General features: G+C 39.9%; 2 protein-coding genes across 2 annotated transcripts in view; both read left to right on the top strand.

The window, feature by feature from the left end:
- The window catches only part of LOC311287692 (uncharacterized protein), a 412,610-nt gene that overhangs the window by 262,546 nt on the left and 127,872 nt on the right, over positions 1 to 22,192 (top strand). The window lies entirely within an intron of this gene.
- On the top strand, positions 14,048 to 16,447 carry LOC311297785 (putative nuclease HARBI1; the record flags this gene model as incomplete). Its single annotated transcript, XM_084420220.1, has 3 exons — positions 14,048 to 14,055; positions 14,172 to 15,147; positions 15,923 to 16,447. 3 exons carry the CDS (start codon positions 14,048 to 14,050, stop codon positions 16,445 to 16,447), a joined length of 1,509 nt encoding a protein of 502 aa, XP_084276346.1.

Genomic DNA, 22,192 nt, shown 5'->3' with positions numbered 1-22,192 from the left:
AACCTCAAGTTTGAATTAGCCTCAAAATGTAAAAGAAATCAAAAAGTTACACGTACCTCAATAGCCTCAAAATGTAGTAAGAGCTTAGAAACTTGCAGGCTACATTAGCCTCACTTTAGCTAACATTCAACAGTAGGCTAAAATACAGTACATAACACATCAACATGAAACACACACGCAGGCCCACGCGTGCACACACACCCACACGTGATTCACCCACCCCAGTCCTAGCCGGCAAATGAGCTAAAACCTAACAGCTAACCGTTGCAGGCCTGGAGCGTCGCTTGTGTTCGGCGTGGCCAATAAACAAAATGACCCCTTCACTCCCTTTGGAGCAAGAGAAACAATTAAAGATACCTTAATGATTAATCCCAAGTGATGGTTCTTACATCAAATTACCGCACCGTCGCAGCCAGGCAGTCTCTCACACGCGATGACCATGGACTGGCAATCACTCACACGACAGGCATCCTCTCAATGGCGATATGTTAACTTTGGCAAAACGTCAACAACTACAAAGTCTTCGGCTTTCAAGTTCACAATTCAGTCCGACTGTGTGCACAAAACCTAAACAAAGTCCGACTGGCAAATGTACAACGTTTGTCACATTCTATTTTACAGTTTAGCAAGTAAAGCACGGAGCAAGTCCTCGACGCAACTTCTGATCAGCTATTCAGTCTCTCTCTCTTCCCGCGGTTGACGACCTTTCACCTCACATGTAATTCCCACAATGTAAAGTCATCAAATATATTTTACCACCAAACATCAAAATATTACATGTTAGCCTACATTATACATTTCACTTTACCAATGAAATCCTTTAAACAAAAACTCTTAAAATGAATTTCAACACATACTTGAAACAAACACAATTGTATATCAAACTACAACTCCCATAATCCCTTTTATTTACCTAAAAAGAATTCACCTTATTCCGGAAGTAGCACTGGGTGGCGCCATCCGCGTAATCTCACTTCCTGGTTTAGCTACTTAGCGCTTTGTTTGCCCTGGTCCAATCTGTTATCTGTCTTAGTTTAATTTAATTGCCTTCCAATTTAAAGAAATTAGAGCACTGAAGAAGTTAGGAAAGTCAGCTCCAGGAAAAGACACTATATGCTACTCAATGTTAGAGAATCTGAGTGATAGTGGTAAGGATGTCCTGTTGAAGTTGTATAATAAGATATGGATGGAGGGAGTTATCCCTAAAGAGTGGAAGGAATCTATCATTGTACCAATTAAGAAGCCAGGGAAAGACCCTCATAGTCCAAGCAGTTATAGACCTATAGCATTGACATCGCAGATGGGTAAGACAATGGAGAAAATGATAAATGATAGACTGATGTATTGGGTGGAGTCAAAAGGATTGTTGCAATGTTACCAGAGTGGCTTTAGAAGGGGAAGGGGTACTATGGATCCAGTGGTATGCCTGGAGGAAGCCATTAGAAAGGCTCAAGTGAATAAAGAGACTGTAGTGGCAGTGTTTTTTGACATAGAGAAAGCCTATGACATGATGTGGACAGAAGGACTATTAATTAAATTAAATCAGATGGGAGTTAGGGGACGGATGTATCAGTGGGTCAGAGACTTCTTATCTGAAAGAACAGTGAGAGTTAAAATTGATGGGGAAATAAGTGAGAGTTTTAGAGTAGAAAATGGAACCCCTCAAGGAAGCATTGTGAGTCCTTTATTATTTGTAATTATGATAGACCAGATATTTAAAGACTTGCATGGCCTAGATGGAGTAGCGTTATTTGCGGATGATGGTGCAATGTGGAAGAAGGGAAGGAACAATGAGTTTATTGTGCGTAAGATGCAAGATGCTGTGAATGCAGTTCAGCAATGGGGAGTGAAATGGGGGTTTAGAATCTCAATAGAGAAGACAAAGGTTATGTTCTTTACAAGGAAAAAAATTTGCAGAGAATTAAAAATAATGGTGTTAGGTAAAGAGTTGGAGAGGGTTGAGATCTTTAAATATCTGGGAGTCTGGTTTGATAAGAGGTTAACATGGGCATGTCACATCCAAAAGATGGTAGAAAAATGTAAAAGGATACTAAATGTCATGAGGTGTCTATGCGGGATAGATTGGGGTGCTACAAGGTCAGCATTGAAAACCATCTATACAGGTCTAATGAGATCAGTGTTTGACTACGGCTGTATAGCATATGGATCAGCCTCCAAGACAAGCTTGAGCAAACTTGATGGTATGCAAAATCAAGCAATGAGGATAATTAGTGGTGCAATAAAAACTTCTCCAGTAGCTGCAATTCAAGTAGAGGTGGGTGAGATGCCACTGCATTTGAGGAGGGACCAGCTAGCACTGGTATACTGGGCAAATATCAGGGGTCATAAAGAGAACCACATGTCTCAGACAGTATTAAGAGAATGTCAGGAAAAAGAAAGTATGAAAGTTAAAAGTTATGGATGGGTTATAAAAGATAAGGTGAATAACATGGGAATTGGGTCACTGAACATCAGCCCTACAGTGGCATATCCAGTAGTGCCTCCTTGGATGTTGGAAGAATTGAGGGTTGATTTAGGACTGTTGGAGGAAAGAAAGAAAGATGGAGTGGATAAGTATGGGGTAAGAAATTATATAACAGGAAAATACAAAGAGTGTGTAAAGGTTTTTACAGATGCGTCTAAAAATATTGTAAAGAGAGTAGGGGTAGCTTATGTAATCCCTGAGATGGGAATAGCAAAGGCAAAAAGGATAAATGATGACCTATCAGTGTATACTGCTGAACTGGTTGCCATATGGTTAGCACTTGTGTGGATAGAGTCTAACAATTGTCTTCAGGCAGTGATTGCCTCTGATTCAAGTTCAGCAATGTTTAGTGTTCAGAATTATCGGTCTGATTCAAGGGAAGATATTTTAATCGAAATTTTACAGCTGGCAAGTGGAATACAAGCATCAGGAAGGAGGGTGACATTCTTATGGGTTCCAGCCCATATAGGAGTAGAGGGTAACGAACTGGCCGATGAGCATGCAAAGAGAGCAACAGACAAAAGCAATATAGATGTAGATGTAAAGTACAGTAAAGCAGAAATAAAAAGTATAGTAAAGGCGAAAACGATTAAAAAGTGGCAACATATTTGGGATAATGGGTACACAGGAAGACATCTTTATAGGATACAAGGGAAAGTGGGAAAAGACACACAAATAACCAGATCAAGACAGGAAGAAATTATACTAACAAGGATGAGGTTGGGTCATACAAAGTTGAATAGTACAATGTTCTTAATAAAAAAGCATGGAGATGGAAATTGTGAGTATTGCCAGAACAATATACCTGAAACAGTAGAGCATGTAATAATGTACTGTCATAAATACAATGAGGCAAGGCAGAGGCTTGTTAATGAGTTGAAAACAAAGAAAATGTGTTTAGAAATTAAAACACTATTGAAAAGAAGCTCAAGGGAAAATTTTGATTTATTATTTATTTTTTTGAAAAGTACAGGCCTGTTAAAAAGGATATAAGGTTTTTTTTTTTTTTTTTTTTTTTTTTTTTTAAGTTTAACGTGCTGGTATATTTAGTTTGAGAATAGCTAGTAACTCCCGTGCCTACTCCAGTCCAGTGGTGGCGGTAATGCACAAGAAATAGTTGCAAACCGCCAATCAAAAAGAAGAAGAAGAAGAAGAAGAAGAAGAAATTAGAGATGGCCAGTGTTAACTGTGCAGTCTGTGGCTGCCATAACAGCTGGAGTCATATAAACACCTAAAAGTCGTTTAAAAATTACCCAGAGAAACAGTGCATTGCTGTGCTGTTGGTACACACGTACATAGCACATTTGGCACAAATTAGCTTACCTTATGTGACATTTTATCAGTGAGACTTCTCTGCAGTTCTCCTCGAAATTGAATGAGGGTCCGCTAAACCGGAAGTTGGTTTACAACGGAAGTACTGGACAGAAGTAAAAGTGGGCGGGGCGGAATAAGGTGAATATGGATATGAACTACAATAAATTTGTTTCTTGAGCTTACTTCTAAATCCTAATATTGTAACTTTAAAATAATTTCTTTAGTTCTAATGTGCAATTATGAACTTTATGTAATCTAAGTTATTTAGCACTTAGTTAACTTAAATGCTTTTTAGCACTGAGCTACAAATTTATCATAGCAATGGCGTGAGTTACACTAGCTGTATATTATGGTTATTTCGCATCAGACAACAGACTGTACAAGACCGGTCATATGTATCAAAACTCACTGACAAATCTGACTAAAGAGCTTTTTTTGTAGCTAATATGTGTGATGATAAAGCAGTCTGTGAGAGCCAGTGCAAACCACTGAAGCGAGAGACTGATGATGTGTGACAGTGATCATGTGATCATGAACCTTGTGTAGAAGCTGCTGCTGTAGTTCGGCTTGATGTCTTCTCAGAGTTTGAGCTTCTGACTGGAGTCAGTGTTGTTGAAGCGACTGGAGCTGCAGAAGATGAATGTTCAGACGCATCAGGACATTAACATCATATTTTCATATTGATCATGACATGCAGTTTGTGTTCAATCATCACAGCTTACAGTGGCAGTAGTTGAGAAGAGAGATGTTACTGTATCATTTATTCCTGGTTTATATGAGAGTGAAACACAGTGAGCTGCTTCCCATAAACCTTCAGCTTTCCTGAATCAATGACATTATTAAGCCTTAGAATTCCTAAAACTGCAAACAAATTCCCAATATTGACCTCATGGGTCATACATGAAATATTGCATAAATCAGAAGAGGCTATTTTAGCCTAGTATGACCCATAGGAGGTCAATATTGGGAATTATAAGGATTTTTATGCAGTTTATGACTTTGACCTCTTAACCTCTAATAGTTTACAATTGCCAAACAATAGAGTCAGTGTGTGAAAGTTTTGACAAATCTGTCTGAAAAGAGTGTTTTCTCACCTGAATACTTGACAGTGTATCTGACTGAGGTCTTGAATTGATTTCTGTGAGCAAGAAGACATCTCCACTCTCTGTTGTCATCTTCATTCAGGAGTGTTGTAGTCAGAGTGATGATACAGCGATATTGATCTGATGATGATAATATCTGATATCTGGAGTCTGTCTTCAGATCAACACCAGCCTGATTCACCCACAACAGCTCAATTCCCTCAGAACGAACCCAATAATCATAGGAGAGTCCAGTATATGAATGCAACTGACAGGAGAGAGTCACAGAGCGGCCTGGACTGATCTCAGTCTGTGAGGGTGAGGATGATGAAGATGATGATGATGATGGAGACACTGAAACTGAACACAAGACACAAATCACAGACTCTTCAATCATCATCTGAGTTCAATAAAGATATATAATATAATATTTACCACATAATCATAAACTTACCATGAAGAACATGCAGAAAAACATCAGCATCAGTTTCTGATTGGTGTTGTTGTCCATTCACATATTTTTGGCAGGCGTATAATCCATAATCTTCTACTGTGACGTTCTTGATGTTCAGAGAGCAGTCAGACTCCAGACTCAGTCTCTCATGTCTCTCTGTGTCTTTATTCTTTATCCCTAAAGTAATCAGTTCAACTACTGCTGAATGACTGAATCTGTTGTAGATCCATGTAGTTGATTTGCAGTCAGAAAGAGCATTATTACAGGACAGACGAGCATTTTCACCAGAACTGATGAACACATGATCATCCACTCCACTGATACCTGAAACACAGTATATCTCAGTGATCATTATGATATTAATACATGAAAAAACATAAACCATACCAGCATAACAAGCAGAAGATTCAAATCATACAGTCTTTTTCCAGTGTTTGATAGTTAATGCATTAATTAACATTTATGATAAACAAAATCAAACTGTTACAAACTGCTCCGAGACATGAAGGTAGAGGATCCAAATGCAGCTTTTATTAAAGGGGTTATCCAGAATCGTAATCCAACAAGCAGAGGGTCAAGCACATGTAACCAGGTTGAAATGATATCTTTACTTTTAAGGTTGAAATGTCACCAAATCCTGACGAACATTGTTTTCTTTATGTTTAAGATCTGTTTTATTGCCAGTATTTATGCCTGAGTGTTGTATTCAGACCATGGTGTTAATACCTGCACTTTCACTTTAAGAGGTCGCAGGCCTTGTGTCGTCATTTATGCGCTTCTTTCAGTCTGCGCTGAAAAGGAGGTAATTTTGCACGTCAGTTTTAAACACTTATTTCAGTTTTTGGACGATACAAACCTTGTTTTATTCATGTATAAATATTAGTTTTGAGGTTGTGAACATGCAGTTAATGTGTCAATCGCATATAAACCTTGTAAACAGACTTTTTGCAAGCTTTAAAGGTGCATTGCGCAAGTCTCTGAGTTTTTGCAGAACTATGCCCCCTCTGGCGACAAGCGAAACTGCAACACTGCAACTGAACGCGCATGACGTCACGCCCAGTCTCAAATTCCGCCCCGAATCCCTCTTATTTATTTTACTGTACAGGATTATAGAGGCAATCGCAGTGATCAGAGAAGGGCTCATTCAGCCCATCAGGCAATTGTTTAAGCATGTATGGGTTAGAAAAACGGGTATTTTTAACATGAAATGTTGCGCAATGCACCTTTAAAGTAAAGTTAGACATGTTTCCACGTGCTAGTCTACAGGGTTTTCTGTATTTTTATCTGCTAACAGGAGCTTGAGATCTGTGTGCAGGAGACTGCATGTAACAGCCTTATGAATATTTTTGTTGATTTGTACAGGTATGTGTATAATGTTCATTATTATTCATCTGGCATACTTACATTGGTTTTATTAAGAATGTAAAAGAAATTCATGTCAATTACATTGAGCATTTTATAATTTATTGAATTCATTTTCATATTTTTATTTTAAAGTATTTTTGTTGATAATACTAAAAGTTTTATCAGTCATGTGCAGTCTGCGCTAGGCCAGCTGAGAGGAGGAGCATGAGATCTGTGTGGAGGAGACTGCATGTAACAGCCTTATGAATATTTTTGTTGATTTTTACAGATAAATCCACCGTTCTGCCTTCATTAAAAGAGCAACCAGCAGTTGGTCGTGGTCCGGGTCCTTTCTTCACTCATTACAACAAGAGCACAACGCAGAACATACAAGGGTTAATGGACGTGCATCCAATCTAACATAAAACTGTTAAAGACAAGGCACGCCCGTTACACACAGGAAGACAGTCCAAACAAACAAACAAACAAACAAACAAACAAACAAACAAACAAACAAACAAACAAACAAACAAACAAACAAAACAAAACAAAACAGGCAGGGGTCAAAGGCACAATAGTAATCCACGGGACAGGCAAGAAATCCAAAAAACCAAGAGACAAGAAAACGCTCAGAAGTGCAGTGCAACAACATACAAAACTTCGCAGTGAGTGAAGGGGTGAACCAGGCTTATATGGGGTGAACTAAACAAGAAGATGAGATACAGGTGAATGTGATAATGAGTGCTGATGAGTCCAGGCAGAGAATGATGGGAGATGTAGTCTGTGAGTGAACGTGAGAGTCTGGTGTGGAGTGCCCTCTGGTGGCTCTCAAGGGCACTCCAGCTGGTGACCGTTACACAAACGCCTCTTTAAGAAGGAATAAGAAATACCCTGACCCTGATAATGTAATATCATCATATCTTGAACTCTTGATTTCAGCTTTGTCATAAACATTACTGGACGGCACAGGATTAGTTGATCCTCCTCTTCAACCGTAGAAAATACACTAATAACTGACCTTACAAGCTCTTTATCTGTTCTGTGTTTCTCTCTTTCCTTCAAACTCACCCTATACTGTGACTTATGCACAGCTAAATACAAAATAACAATTCAAAACCCACAAAGAATATTTGTGGAACAGTTCCCAAAGGAAGGAGCAAAACTCGTTGTGTGTTTGATAGTAAGTTTATAATCAATCATGAGCTGAGTTTGGGAAGTAGTTAACAGTGAATTTGATCATGATTAGGGCCCTCTCAAGTAAAAGTCATGACAAAATAATGCATTAACAAATAATTTAATACAAAATGATTAAACATGCACTAGGAGAATATATGTATTCCTTTACACCACCAGTACAACAAAACAAACAAAACAAACAAAACAAAAGATAAAGGTTATTTGTAGTTCTTTTACTGACAGCGCATTCACTGTGTGCTCATACTATGATCAATATTGTTAAAAGCGCTATAAAAAGTGACTTGACTTGACAATATGAGCTCATCCCAGATAGAAATGTTGTTGTTCTATGAATGTTTTGAGAGCATTATGTTCTTGTAATGTTTTCTGTAGATAATTGTATTTTTGTTACCAGAATGTTCTCCTAAAAGGAAGGATAACACTCTCTTAACATTCTTATACAGTTTTAGCGGGAAGTTTCCCAGCAGACACAGGACTGGACCATCTTTTCCTCATATGTCTCTAGTTTCCTGTTTACACTCAGTGCATTTGGGATCAATATGACCCCAAAAATGTATAGAGTGATGGTATTTTTTTTATTTTTATTTTTTACATTTTTAATAATACACATAATACATAATATGTATATATATATATATATATTTTGGTTTACTTTTCATCTATACATTAATGCTATGGTTTGGGAGATTTGAAGTACTTTGGTACCTATTCACTGCAAAATACCTTAGCATTAGTATGCATATTAAATGTTGTTGTTTTTTCATAAAAAGGTAATAACACATTAATGATGATCGAAATTAAATATGAGTTGTTTCTGGATATTGATCTAGGTGTGAGATGCATAATTCTTCCATCTGCTGGTTAGAATTTTTTTTGAAGATAATATAGTTCTCTTACGAGAGTACTCTCATATTGCATAAGCTAGCAGTATTCAGAGAATACTGAACCAAAAATTATCCTTAATTTTGTATTATTTTAAAACGCATTTTGCTGCAGAGAGCAGACGTAGGCGAGGCAGCTCGCGCGCCTATTGGCTGCTCTGCGGCAACTTGCTGCAACCTATCGAGAGGCTGCTCGTGACGTAAGCACCAATGAGGGCTCAGTCGTCAAGGCCCGCCAGAATGGGCGTGGCTTATGCCTTTATAAGCCAGATCCCAATAGAATGCTATTTGATTTTTTATCTCTTCAGCGAAGCGTACACATCGCTGGATCTCTGGAAGAAGCTTGCGCCGTCGAAAAAGCACTGCAGCGGGACGATTCATCTGCATCGCAGAGCCTAGTGTCTGAGGAAGCCGGCCGCCTTCAGCCGGCGTTCCTGCTGCGCCATCCGGCGCCCATATCCTTTACACGCTCCGTGTGTGTTCGCCGCCGCGACACTCACGTTTTTCTTCCTAAAAGAGCTGAGGCGTTGTTGCAAATGCCTCGTGTTTCCAAATGCGGCTTGTGTAGAGCCCCTCTCAGCGACGGGGCCCGTCACATCCTGTGCGCTTCCTGCCTGGGACGAAACCATGCGGACCACGTGCTTTCCCAGGGCAGCTGCCCGGAATGCGACACCATGAGTCAAGTCAAGTCAAGTTTATTTATATAGCGCTTTTCACAATACAGATTGTATCAAAGCAGCTTCACAGTATTAAATTAAATAATACATCAATGTTTGTTTCTAGTGGAAAACGTCCACGTTTGGTAATGCTGATCAATAGTATTATTGATTGATTAATTAAATTAAATATCCCCAAATATCCCCAACTGAGCAAGCCAAAGGCAACAGTGGCAAGGAACCGAAAAAACTCCATCAGGTGACCTAATGGAGAAAAAAAAAACCTTGGGAGAACCCAGGCTCAGTCGGGGGCCAGTTCTCCTCTGGCGTTTATGAACTAGAGGTCGGATTTAACTGTAAGATTAAAAGTATTATATGAATGCCTGGCTAAAGAGATGCGTTTTTTAATCTAGTTTTAAACTGGGAGAGTGAGTCTGAACAACAAACAGTATCAGGAAGATTATTCCAGAGTTTTGGAGCTAAATGTGAAAATGCTCTCCCTCCTTTGGTGGACCTAGATATCCTAGGTATGACCTTGAATTTCGTGATCTTAAAGAGCGCGATGGATTATAGGGCGATAAAAGATCCGTTAAATAGACTGGAGCTAAGCCGTTTAGGGCTTTATAAGTCAGTAGCAATACCTTGTAATTAATACGGAACTTTATAGGTAACCAATGCAGTGATGATAAAATCTGTGTTATATGATCATATTTTCTTGATCTAGTAAGAACTCGGCATTTTGGACTAACTGTAGCTTGTTTATTGAGGATGCAGGACAACCAGCTAGTAAAGCATTACAGTAATCTAGTCTCGAGGTCATGAATGCATGAACTAACTTTTCTGCATCAGAAACTGATAGCATGTTACGTAGCTTAGCAATGTTTCTAAGGTGGAAAAAGGCTGTTCTTGTAACATATGAAATATCTAGTATAACACCCAGGTCTTTTACTGTGGAGGATAAAGTAACAGGACATCCTACTATGTTAAAGTTGTAGTGTGAAATGTTTTGTGGGCGGTTTTTTGAACCGATGATTAGTACCTCTGTCTTGTCTGGGTTTAATAAAAGAAAATTGCACGTCATCCAATCTTTTATATCTTTAACACACTCTGTCAATTTGGATAATTTAGCGTTTTCATCTGGCCGTGATGAAATATAGATTTGAGTGTCATCAGCATAACAATGGAAACTAATTCCATGTTTCCTTATAATATTTCCAAGTGGCAGCATATATATTGAGAATAATAGAGGGCCTAACACAGATCCCTGCGGCACTCCATAGTTTACTGGAGTTATGATTGATTTTTCTCCATTTAAATAGACAAAATGGTAGCGGTCAGATAAGTATGATCTGAACCAGCTTAATGCTTGTCCTTGAACACAAGTATAATTTTGTAGTCGATCTAAGAGTATTGTGTGATCTATAGTATCGAACGCAGCACTAAGATCAAGTAAAACTAGTATTGAGATACAGCCTTGGTCACAAGCTAATAGTAAATCATTTGTGATTTTAACGAGCGCAGTTTCAGTGCTATGATGCGGTCTGAATCCAGACTAAAACTTTTCATAGATGTCATTTTCTTGCAAGAAAGAGCCCAGTTGGGCGGATACAACTTTTTCTAGTATTTTAGACATAAAAGGAAGATTTGAAATGGGTCTATAATTTGCTAGATTATGTGGGTCTAATTGTGGTTTCTTAATGAGAGGTTTTATAACTGCCAGTTTAAATGTTCTTGGAACATGACCTAAAGTTAAAGACGAGTTAATAATATTGAGGAGAGGCTCTTCCACTATAGGTAACACTTCTTTCAGTAGTTTAGTGGGTATAGGATCCAATAAACATGTTGTTCTTTTAGATGAAGTGATACGTTTATTTAACTCTTTTTGTTCTATAGTTGTAAAGCACTGTAATTGTTCTTGCGGGGTGATAATTGAGGCTGAATTATAAGGCGCGATTGAGGATTGAACGTTTACAATTGTGGTTCTGATGTTTTCTATTTTCTCAGTGAAGAACTTCATGAAATCATTACTACTAAACTGTAACGGAATATTTTGTTCAGGTGACATCTGTTTATTTGTTAGTCTAGCCACGGTGTTAAATAAAAACCTAGCATTGTTTTGGTTGTTTTCTATTAATTTGCGGAGGTGCTCAGCCCTGGCCGCTTTTAGGGCCTTTTTATAACGTGACATACTGTCTTTCCATGCGATTCTAAAGACCTCTAAATTAGTTTGTTTCCATTTACGCTCTAAATTACAGGTTTCTCTCTTTAGAACATGCGTAGTATTGTTGTACCATGGTGCTTTACTTTTCTCTCTGACCTTTTTTAATCTAATGGGTGCAACAATATCCAATTTTCCAGAGAGAATGGTGCTCATAGTGCTAGTTAATTACTCTAGTTCATCTGTTTGTTTGGGTTCACTGAGCAGCTGAGACAGATCAGATAAGTAATTTGAAAAATTATCTATGGTGGATGGAAGGATTGTTCTGCCTGGTCGATAACGCGGCGCAGCATGATATATTACAGGAGTACGTAATATGCAAGTTACCATGTAATGATCAGTGACATCATCACTTTGTGGAATGATATCTATATCGGTTGGATCGGTTCCATGTGATATAATTAAATCGAGTGTATGATTAAAATGATGAGTTGGTCCGGTAACGTTTTGCTTGACCCCAAAGGAGTTGAATAAATCTGTAAACGCAGCCCCTAACGCATCATTTTGATTATCTACGTGTATATTAAAATCTCCAACAATTAATGCTTTATCGACATTGACTAATAGGTCTGAGAGAAAATCTTTAAACTCTTTTAGGAAATCAGCGTAAGGCCCAGGCGGTCTATATACGGTAGCCAAGGCTAGAGATAATAGGGATGTTTTTCTAACATCTGTAACGTAAACCACTCTGGGTCAATGCGAATTAGCTCAAGGATATAGGGAATTTTGGAAATATTAATAATCATAACTCATGGTCATAATTCATAAATCGCATATATGTTTACTTTATCAATTTTCGGTATTACCGTATTTACCAACTCCAAGAAAGTTTTATCTTCTGGCCACGAACATCAAACTTTCTGAGTTTATGAATTAAAAACTACTCAAGGTAGTCTATAATATCGAGCTTGTAGCTTAGATCTTTGATTTCATTGACCTATAAGGTGGATTTTCAAACACAGAGACAGTTAAAAGTATAAAAGGATTTTAATAAATGGCACACACTAGAGATTATATAAGATACAAATATAAACGTACGTAAAAATGCAAACAATAAAAACAAACAAACATTTAAACAAACAAGAACATAAGAAACGTGATCGGAATGAATGACATGAAAGAAAGAAAGAAAGAAAGAAAGAAAGAAAGAAAGAAAGAAAGAAAGAAAGATAGAGGGTAACTTAATTCACAGACCTAAAAGCTAGACACCAGGGCCCGGTTTTTCAAAAGGTTTAATCCGGATAAAATTGATCCGGATTTAGTAATCCTTTTTTTTGCGATCCGTGATCACGTAATCCATCTTACTTTTGAGCCAGTTTTTCAAAGCATCATCGGATTGGATCAATCTGATCCGGATAGGAACTTTTCAGGATCACCAAATCTGGATAACCAGTGCTCAAACAGGATAGGAAATCACAATGTAGAACTATAGATATGTAAAGAGCAACAAGTAGAATAGCCAGTGTGGGGTCAATATAAGTTTATTTTTATTTGAAATGAAAACACACACATTTAAAAAAATATAAAAACAAGAAAAACCCCACCCCATCCTCTTCCAGCAGTCCGCTCATCTGAGACCTACAACACAAACACTGTACATTGAGGATATTTATAACAAGTTTCAAATATAGATGTATTGAATAAAAAAAAAGACTTAATGTCAAATACTCCACAATAATTTCAGACTTCCTCATCTGATGTGGAGAGACCAGCTTGTCTGAGCGTAGCCTTTAGGAGGCGGATCTCAAGTCTGGCCTTGGTTTGCTGCAGTTTGGTCAGAGTCAGTTGTTCCCCTGCCAGACGAAGCTGTGCTTCTGCCCTTTCAGTCTCTTTTTGCAGAAGTGCCTTGTAATCATCATCTTTGTTTGATGAAGGGCGCTTCAAGCCTTTCCTCTGAGATCCTGTGGCAACTACCACTGGCTCAACCAATGAGGATCCAGCTTCTTCCTCAGGAACAGAGCTGAGATTCAATATAAATACGCTCTCTGGTTCAGCCTCAGGAGGAACTGGCAGATTCTCCTCCTCCTCCTCAATCCAAGGCTCGCCATCCCCTACAACACCTTGAATACCATGGAGAGCTTGCGACTTCTCACCTCCAATGATGTCGAGGACCACATCTGTGTAATCTCCCCTCTTAAATGGCTTGTTGCCTGTTTGTGGGTTTTTGGCTTCAGCATGGTCCTTTGTTGCCCTGGCCTTAAGATTCTTCCACCGCAATTTGATTTGGTCTGTGGTCCTCCTCTGGCCAGACCCTATGGCATTCACATTTTCTGTGATTAAAATCCAAACATCATTTTTCTTTTTGTTGGTATCCTTAGCAGAATTAAAACTTCCCACTATTGTTCCATAATGGCACCGAACACCCTCTAGTAGTGCATTGGTTTCAGCAGCAGTGAAGTTACAGCTTCTTGAGTCCATGGTTCCGTTGCTTTACTATAGTGAACATTGTTCATCAATTATAGGCCTTGGGTCCAATTGCCTCAATTGAACACAAGCCAAAACTAATGAAGTGTTGTCCACCGCCACCACCACTTTGCCAGGAGAGGATACCGTCAAAGGGTGTATGTTGAACGTACCAAGCCACTGGAGCAATACACCACTGAGGAGCTGTATGTCCGGTTTCGCATTGGGAAGGCTGATATAGAGTACCTTGTGAACCTTCTCAGGCCAAAACTTCAACACAGAACCCAAAGGAGTCACGGTCTGTCTGTGGAAGACCAGATTGACCTCATTGCTCTCCGATTTTATGCATGTGGGACTTTCTATCAAGTTGTTGGTGACTATATGGGAGTGGTGAAATCAGCTGTGTGTGATGTGGTGAGAGATGTGTCAATCGCACTGGCCAGCCTGGTCAATGAATTTGTTTCTTTTCCAAAGGACAACCAGATTGCCCAGGCCAAGCGCAGCTTTTTTCTTTTGGGGAATATGCCCAATACTATTGGAGCAATCGACTGCACACATGTGCATATACAAGCACCTCGTGAGAATGAATGGGAGTTTATAAACAGAAAGGGGAGGCACAGCATCAATGTCCAACTTGTGTGTGATGCTGACCTCATCATCACCAACTGCGTTGTCAAGTGGCCTGGGTCTGTCCATGATGCACGCATCCTGAGGGAGAGCGCTCTATATAGAGACCTCCAAACCAACCGACCGGATGGCATAATATTAGGAGACAGTGCCTACCCACTCCTACCATGGCTGATGACTCATTTTCTAACAGCAAATACACCGGCGCAGGCACGCTTCAACACTGCTCATTGCAGAGCAAGATGTGCAATTGAGCGTTTAAATGGAGTTCTTAAGAGGCGCTTTGCATGCCTTAACTACCAGAGAGCGGAACCACAGAAAGCATGCAACATAACCCTTGCCTGTATTGTCCTGCACAACATCGCTACTAAGCGCAATGTCCCTCTCTGTGCTGACAATGATGCACCTGAGCCCCTTGGAGACCCTAACCAGCCTCCTGCATTCTGCCAGAACGAGCAAACAGGACGTGCAACAAGGGACGCAATAGTTAGACACTATTTCTGATTTGGATTTCAAAAATCAGTGATTGCCATTCTTTGCATTTTTTTGGTTATTCTGTAATCATTGCATGCATCACTAATAAATATTCTAAAAACAAAAATATTTTCGATTGTGATGAATATACATATATCAATTAGTGACAGAATAAAATGTATTGTTTTTGGTAAATTTTGACAGCTGTTTGGGGGATTATTTTATGAGGCCAAACTCTTTCTACTTTGCTGTAGGCCTATACTGAAAGGCTGAATACGTTAAAGCCTACCTAATCACTGTAGCCTGACGGATGAACAAATAAAATTAAAACCTTATGAATAAATAGGATATCTTGTAAGATACTGCATGATCCAAATATAGTATTATTTGATACATTTTTAAAGTTTTCATTACATTTTGGGCATGAAATCCACGCTGAATCCACCCTTCTGATGGGATCAGTTTAATCCAGATTTTTTGGATCAAAGTGATCCAAATCATACAAAAAAGTTCTGAAAAACCCAAACTAAAGGTTTGATCCGGATCAAAACCAAGATTGGATTACGTGATCTAATCCGATTATGTAATCCGTTTTTTCTTTTGAAAAACCCATTTTCATGATTTGATCCAATCCGTTATCCAAAATCCTAGTGGATTACTTTTGAAAAACCGGGCCCAGGAATCAGCTGTTAGAGAGATCAATACTTGCAAGACTTGGTACTCTTTCAGTGAGATGCTGTAAAAGGCGAGGCGCGCGTGAGCGCGTGTCCGGCTGGTTTGCGTCTAGCGTCGTCTTCCAGTGTTGTTTCCGGACCCCGCCCCTTCGCTGCAAGAGTCCAGTGGAGTACGGGCCAGCATCCACTCCGAACTTCTCCGCCTCCTTACTAAGGCCGTGGAGGACCTCAGCCTCGATTGGTTGCTGCCAGAAGAGCCTGCGCCCAACAGGCTTAATGGCTGCTTCCTCCCTGGACACCGCTCGACGCCTCTCTCGAGGCCCGCTCCCTTCCTGCCTGAGCTGCACGAGGAGCTATCTAAGTGTTGGAAGGCGTCATTTTCGGCTAGGCTGCGGACTTCTGTCTCTTCGACGCTCTCTACTGTTGACAGCGCGAAAGACAAAGGCTACCATTCCATTCCTCCCGTCGAGGAAGCTGTGGCGACGCACCTTTGCCCGCCGTCCGCCGCATGGCAGTCAAAGGCTGCTTTGCCCTCTAAAGCCTGCCGGACTACTTCGGCCCTCATTGGTCGCGCTTATGCCGCCACCGGTCAGGCCGCTTCAGCGCTGCAATTCATGGCTGTGCTTCAAATTTATTAGGCCAACTTTCTCCGCTCTATGGATGAGGCGGGCCCGGATCCTGAAAGCTTCACGGATCTCAGAAGCGCCATGGACTTAGCTCTACGAGCCACCAAGTCTGCTGCACAGGCCATTGGGAGGAATATGGCGTCTCTCACAGTCACAGAGAGACACTTGTGGCTCACGCTGTCAGAGATGAAGGACTCCGACAGAACCACCTTCCTCGACGCGTCCCTGTCTCCTTCCAGTCTCTTTGGCCCATCTGTAAAAAGCTTTGCTGAGCGCTACTCGGAGGTACAGAAGACATCGCAGGCCATGCGACACTTCATTCCAGGCGCTCGAGTTCCACGACAGGTCGCTCTAAAAAGCAGCCGCCTGGCCGGAACACAGTGCCCTCACCGCCTCCACCGCCAGCTTCACAGAGCCGTCAGCCCAGGGACTCTCATCAGCGCTCGCACTCCTCGAGCCGCCGTAGGCCGCCTCCCACCCGGGGACCCAGGCCCAAGATTGCGCAGAATCCTGAGCCTCCCAAGTCTTCCTGACCACTCTGAGAAGACGACGAAGGTCGAGTCCTGCTGCCATCGAAAGCAGCATGCTTCGCTCTCGCAGTTCCCATTTCGGAGTGTATTTTGCAGCCAACGAGCCCGTTATACAAGCCGCTCGCCTGTACCCAAACGCCATTTTCACAACGACCCAGATAAATCTCAAAAAGAGCATTATGTCTGTTTGTCCGGCTCACGCCGAAAGTGTTATAAATGTAGGAATTGTGCCCACTTCCCAGTGCTCACCCCTACACATAAGCACGGACCGTTCAGTGACACTCACTCATTCAGGGCCCACATCAATAAAATCGGCTCAGGCCGCTTGTGTTTCAAGTCAAGTCAAGTCAAGTATATTTGTATAGCGCTTTTCACAATACAAATTGTATCAAAGCAACTTCACAGTTTTAAATTAAAATAATACAACAAGGTTTGTTTCTAGTGGAATTTATTGATTGATAAAAATAAATTAATATTACCAAAATATCCCCAACTGAGCAAGCCAAAGGCAACAGTGGCAAGGAACCGAAAAACTCCATCAAGTGACCTGACGGTGACCTAGAACTCCATCACGTCACCCAATGGAGAAAAAAAACCTTGGGAGAACCCAGGCTCAGTCGGGGGGCCAGTTCTCCTCTGGCATTTATGAACTAGAGACCGGATTTAACTGTAAGATTAAAAATATTATATGAATGCCTGACTGAAGAGATGCATCTTTAAAGGGATAGTTCGCCCAAAAATGATATTTAGCCCATGATTTACTCACCCTCAAGCCGTTCGAGATGTATATGTCAATCTTTTTTCAGACGAACACATTTTCAGTTATTTTAGAAAATGTCTTAGATCTTTCAGTGGTTAGAATGTGAAGCAATGGGGTCCAGCTCGTTGAAGTCCGCAAATGAGCATGCATCCTTCACAAAAGAAATCCATCCGGCTCCAGGGGGATAAACGAAGGCCTTCCGAGGGTAATCCGTGCGGTTTTGTCGTAAAAAATATACATATTTAAAACTTTATAAACGAAAATAACTGGCTTCCGGTCGCGGTCGACGCGCGTTCACGGAGATGGATGCTGGCATATGACGTAGGACGTAGCGTAGGAAGCGTCGTGACGTAGAACGAACGTAGAGTTTTGTTTTGCTCTGCTCTCTGGCTGCGCTGTCACGTTCGTTCTACGTCACGACGCTTCCATCTCCATGAACGCGCGCCGACCGCCACCGGAAGCCAGTTATTTTCGTTTATAAAGTTTTAAATATGTATATTTTTACGACAAAACCGCACGGATTACCCTCGGAAGGCCTTCGTTTATCCCCCTGGAGCCGGATGGATTACTTTTGTGAAGGATGCGTGCACATTTTCGGTCTTGAAGCAGCTGGACCCCATTGCTTCACATTATAACCACTGAAAGATCTAAGACATTTTCTAAAATAACTGAAAATGTGTTCGTCTGAAAAAAGATTGACATATACATCTCGAACGGCTTGAGGGTGAGTAAATCATGGCTTAAATATCATTTTTGGGCGAACTATCCCTTTAATCTAGTTTTAAACTGGGAGAGCGAGTCTGAGCAACGAACAGTATCAGGAAGGCTATTCCAGAGTTGTGGAGCTAAATATGAAAACGCCCTCCCTCCTTTGGTGGATCTGGATATCCTAGGTATGACCAAAAGCCTCGAATTTAGTGATCTTAAAGAGCGCGATGGATTGTAGGGCGATAGAAGATCCGTTAAATAGACTGGAGCTAAGCCGTTTAGGGCTTTATAAGTCAGTAGCAATACCTTGTAATTAATACAGGACTTTATAGGTAACCAATGTAGCGATGTTAAAATCGGTGTTATATGATCATATTTTCTTGATCTAGTAAGAACTCTGGCGGCTGCATTTTGGACTAACTGTAGCTTGTTTATTAAGGATGCAGGACAACCAGCTAATAAAGCATTACAGTAATCTAGTCTCGAGGTCATGAACGCATTAACTAACTTTTCTGCATCAGAAACTGATAGCATATTAGCTTAGCAGTAGCTTAGCAATGTTTCTAAGGCTGAAAAAGGCTGTTCTTGTATCATATGAAATATGATTTTCAAAAGACAAGTTGCAGTCTAGTATAACACCCAGGGGTCTCATTTATAAAGCGTGCGTACGCACAAAACGGGGCTGGAAACGTACGTACGCCAGTTCCCACGCAAAGGTTGTGATCTATAAAAAACAAACTTGACGGGAGAATGTTCGCACCTTTAAGCAAACGTTGAGCCGTGCGTACGCACATTCTGGAGACAAAGGGAATTGGTGACACCGATGGTGAGCTGGAGTTAAGTGTCTTTTTGGTCACTTTTAGACAGAAAATCTAAAGAAAATTAAACATATACAGAAAGATAATACAAATATAATTTCACTCACCAAGCCTGTCACTTGAAGCAAATATCCATCCCTTCTTAAATGTCCGCGCCAGCGAGCGCGTTGGGCCGTTTAGTGAAACTGACGCAAATAACAGTTTAAATAAATAAAATAATGATTTAAACTATGTTTTACTTCTGATATAAACATTTAGATTAAATATGCCATTCAAATTAATGGAGTTAAACACTTAAACATGAAATACTGAGAAGTTACAACATTTTTATATTCAAATTCAGTCAATAGAAATATTTGTTGTGGATGCGATGTTTTTGAACACTTTTCCTGTGGCGTGCTGTTTTAATGTTTTAACCACAGAGATAATTGCTTATCATGATAATACCAGATTGTCTGAGAAAATAGTTTCGTGCAAATAATGCCCAAGGCCTATCTGTTTCCATTAAAAATATAAATCAATTAAAAATACAATTCGGCCAGTGGAAAAGATTGAGAAAAACTTTTTCTGAAATGTATTTTACACTATTTGATTTATGTATTCAAAAACAAGGCAAGGATAGGCAACTACATGATTTTTATTAATGTAATGTGTCTTGTACCGTTAAACGTTATCACGTGGATGAATAATCATATGCAAATGATATGCAGATGAGGATCTGCATAGTAAAACGAGGCGTTGTAAGCTCCATATATGGTTATTTCGGGGAGGAGACGCATGTGCGCACAATCTTCCGATGACTGGGATTTATAAAGTGAATTCTGCGCAGGTTCTGGCGTACGAACGGTTTTATAAATCTGAATATTTCTTTGCGTACGCCATTTTTGGCTTTCGGGCGCACGTACACTTTTAGTAAGGTTCCTACGCACAGTTTTATAAATGAGACCCCAGGTCTTTTACTGTAGAGGATAAAGTAACAGGACATCCTACTATATTAAAGTTGTAGTGAGCGAGGTTTTGTAGGCGGTTTTTTAAACCGATAAGTATTACCTCTGTCTTGTCTGGATTTAATAAAAGAAAATTGCGCGTCATCCAATCTTTTATATCTTTAATGCACTCTGTCAATTTGGATAATTTAGCGTTTTCATCCGGCCGTGATGAAATATAGATTTGAGTGTCATCAGCATAACAATGGAAACTAATTCCATGTTTCCTTATAATATTCTATATAATTCTAAGTGGCAGCATATATATTGAGAATAATAGAGGGCCTAACACAGATCCCTGCGGCACTCCATAGTTTACTGGAGTTATGATCGATTTTTCTCCATTTAAATAGACAAAATGGTAGCGGTCAGATAGGTATGATCTGAACCAGCTTAATGCTTGTCCTTAAACACCAGTATAATTTTGTAGTCGATCTAAGAGTATTGTGTGATCTATAGTATCGAACGCAGCACTAAGATCAAGTAAAACTAGTATTGAGATACAGCCTTGGTCAGAAGCTAAAAGTAAATCATTTGTGATTTTAACGAGCGCAGTTTCAGTGCTATGATGCGGCCTGAATCCAGACTGAAACTTTTTTAATAGATGTCATTTTCTTGCAAGAAAGAGCCCAGTTGAGCGGACACAACTTTTTCTAGTATTTTAGACATAAAAGGAAGATTTGAAATGGGTCTATAATTTGCTAGATTATGTGGGTCTAATTGTGGTTTCTTAATGAGAGGTTTTATAATTGCCAGTTTAAATGTTCTTGGAACATGACCTAAAGATAAAGATGAGTTAATAATATTGAGAAGAGGCTCTTGCACTATCGGTAGCACTTCTTTCAATAGTTTAGTAGGTATAGGATCTAATGAACATGTTGTTGTTTTAGATGAAGTGATAAGTTTATTTAACTCTATTTGTTCTATAGATGTAAAGCACTGTAATTGTTCTTGCGGTGTGATAATTGAGGCTGAATTATAAGGCGCGATCGAAGATTGAACGTTTACAATTGTGGTTCTGATGTTTTCTATTTTCTCAGTGAAAAACTTCATGAAATCATTACTACTAAACTGTGACGGAATATTTTGTTCAGGTGACATCTGTTTATTTGTTAGTCTAGCCACGGTGTTAAATAAAAACCTAGGATTGTTTTGGTTGTTTTCTATTAGTTTGCGGAGGTGCTCAGCCCTGGCCGCTTTTAGGGCCTTTTTATAACGTAACATACTGTCTTTCCACGCAATTCTAAATACCTTTAAATTAGTTTGTTTCCATTTACGCTCTAAATTACGGGTTTCTCTCTTTAAAACATGCATAGTATTATTGTACCATGGTGCTTTACTTTTCTCTCTGACCTTTTTTAATCTAATGGGTGCGACAATATCCAATTTTCCAGAGAGAATGGTGCTCATAGTGCTAGTTAATTCCTCTAGTTCATCTGCTTTTTTGGGTTCACTGAGCAGCTGAGACAGATCAGATAAGCTATTTGAAAAATTATCTATGGTGGATGGAACGATTGTTCTGCCTGATCGATAACGCGGCGCCAGCATGATATATTACAGGAGTACGTAATATGCAAGTTACCATGTAATGGTCAGTGACATCATCACTTTGTGGAATGATATCTATATCGGTTGGATCGGTTCCATGTCATATAATTAAATCGAGTGTATGATTAAAACGATGAGTTGGTCCGGTAACGTTTTGCTTGACCCCAAAGGAGTTGAATAAATCTGTAAACGCAGCCCCTAACGCATTATTTTGATTATCTACGTGTATATTAAAATAGACTTGACTTGACTTGACTTGGGAACAGATTTGGACTCAGTGTCAATGACAGCACAGCTTACGTCACAGCGCGCTCTGCGAATACAGTGCCTGGCGGCGTCATTCAAGGTTGGCAATGTCACTCCTCTCAAAAATTTTCAGAGGATGCTAGGCCTCATGGTCTCAGCCT

This window comes from Rutilus rutilus (assembly GCF_951802725.1).
Source record: "Rutilus rutilus genome assembly, chromosome: 1".
Lineage (NCBI taxonomy): Eukaryota > Metazoa > Chordata > Actinopteri > Cypriniformes > Leuciscidae > Rutilus > Rutilus rutilus.
The sequence above is the reverse complement of the archived record's forward strand: the minus strand, read 5'-3'. Positions and strand labels throughout refer to the sequence as shown.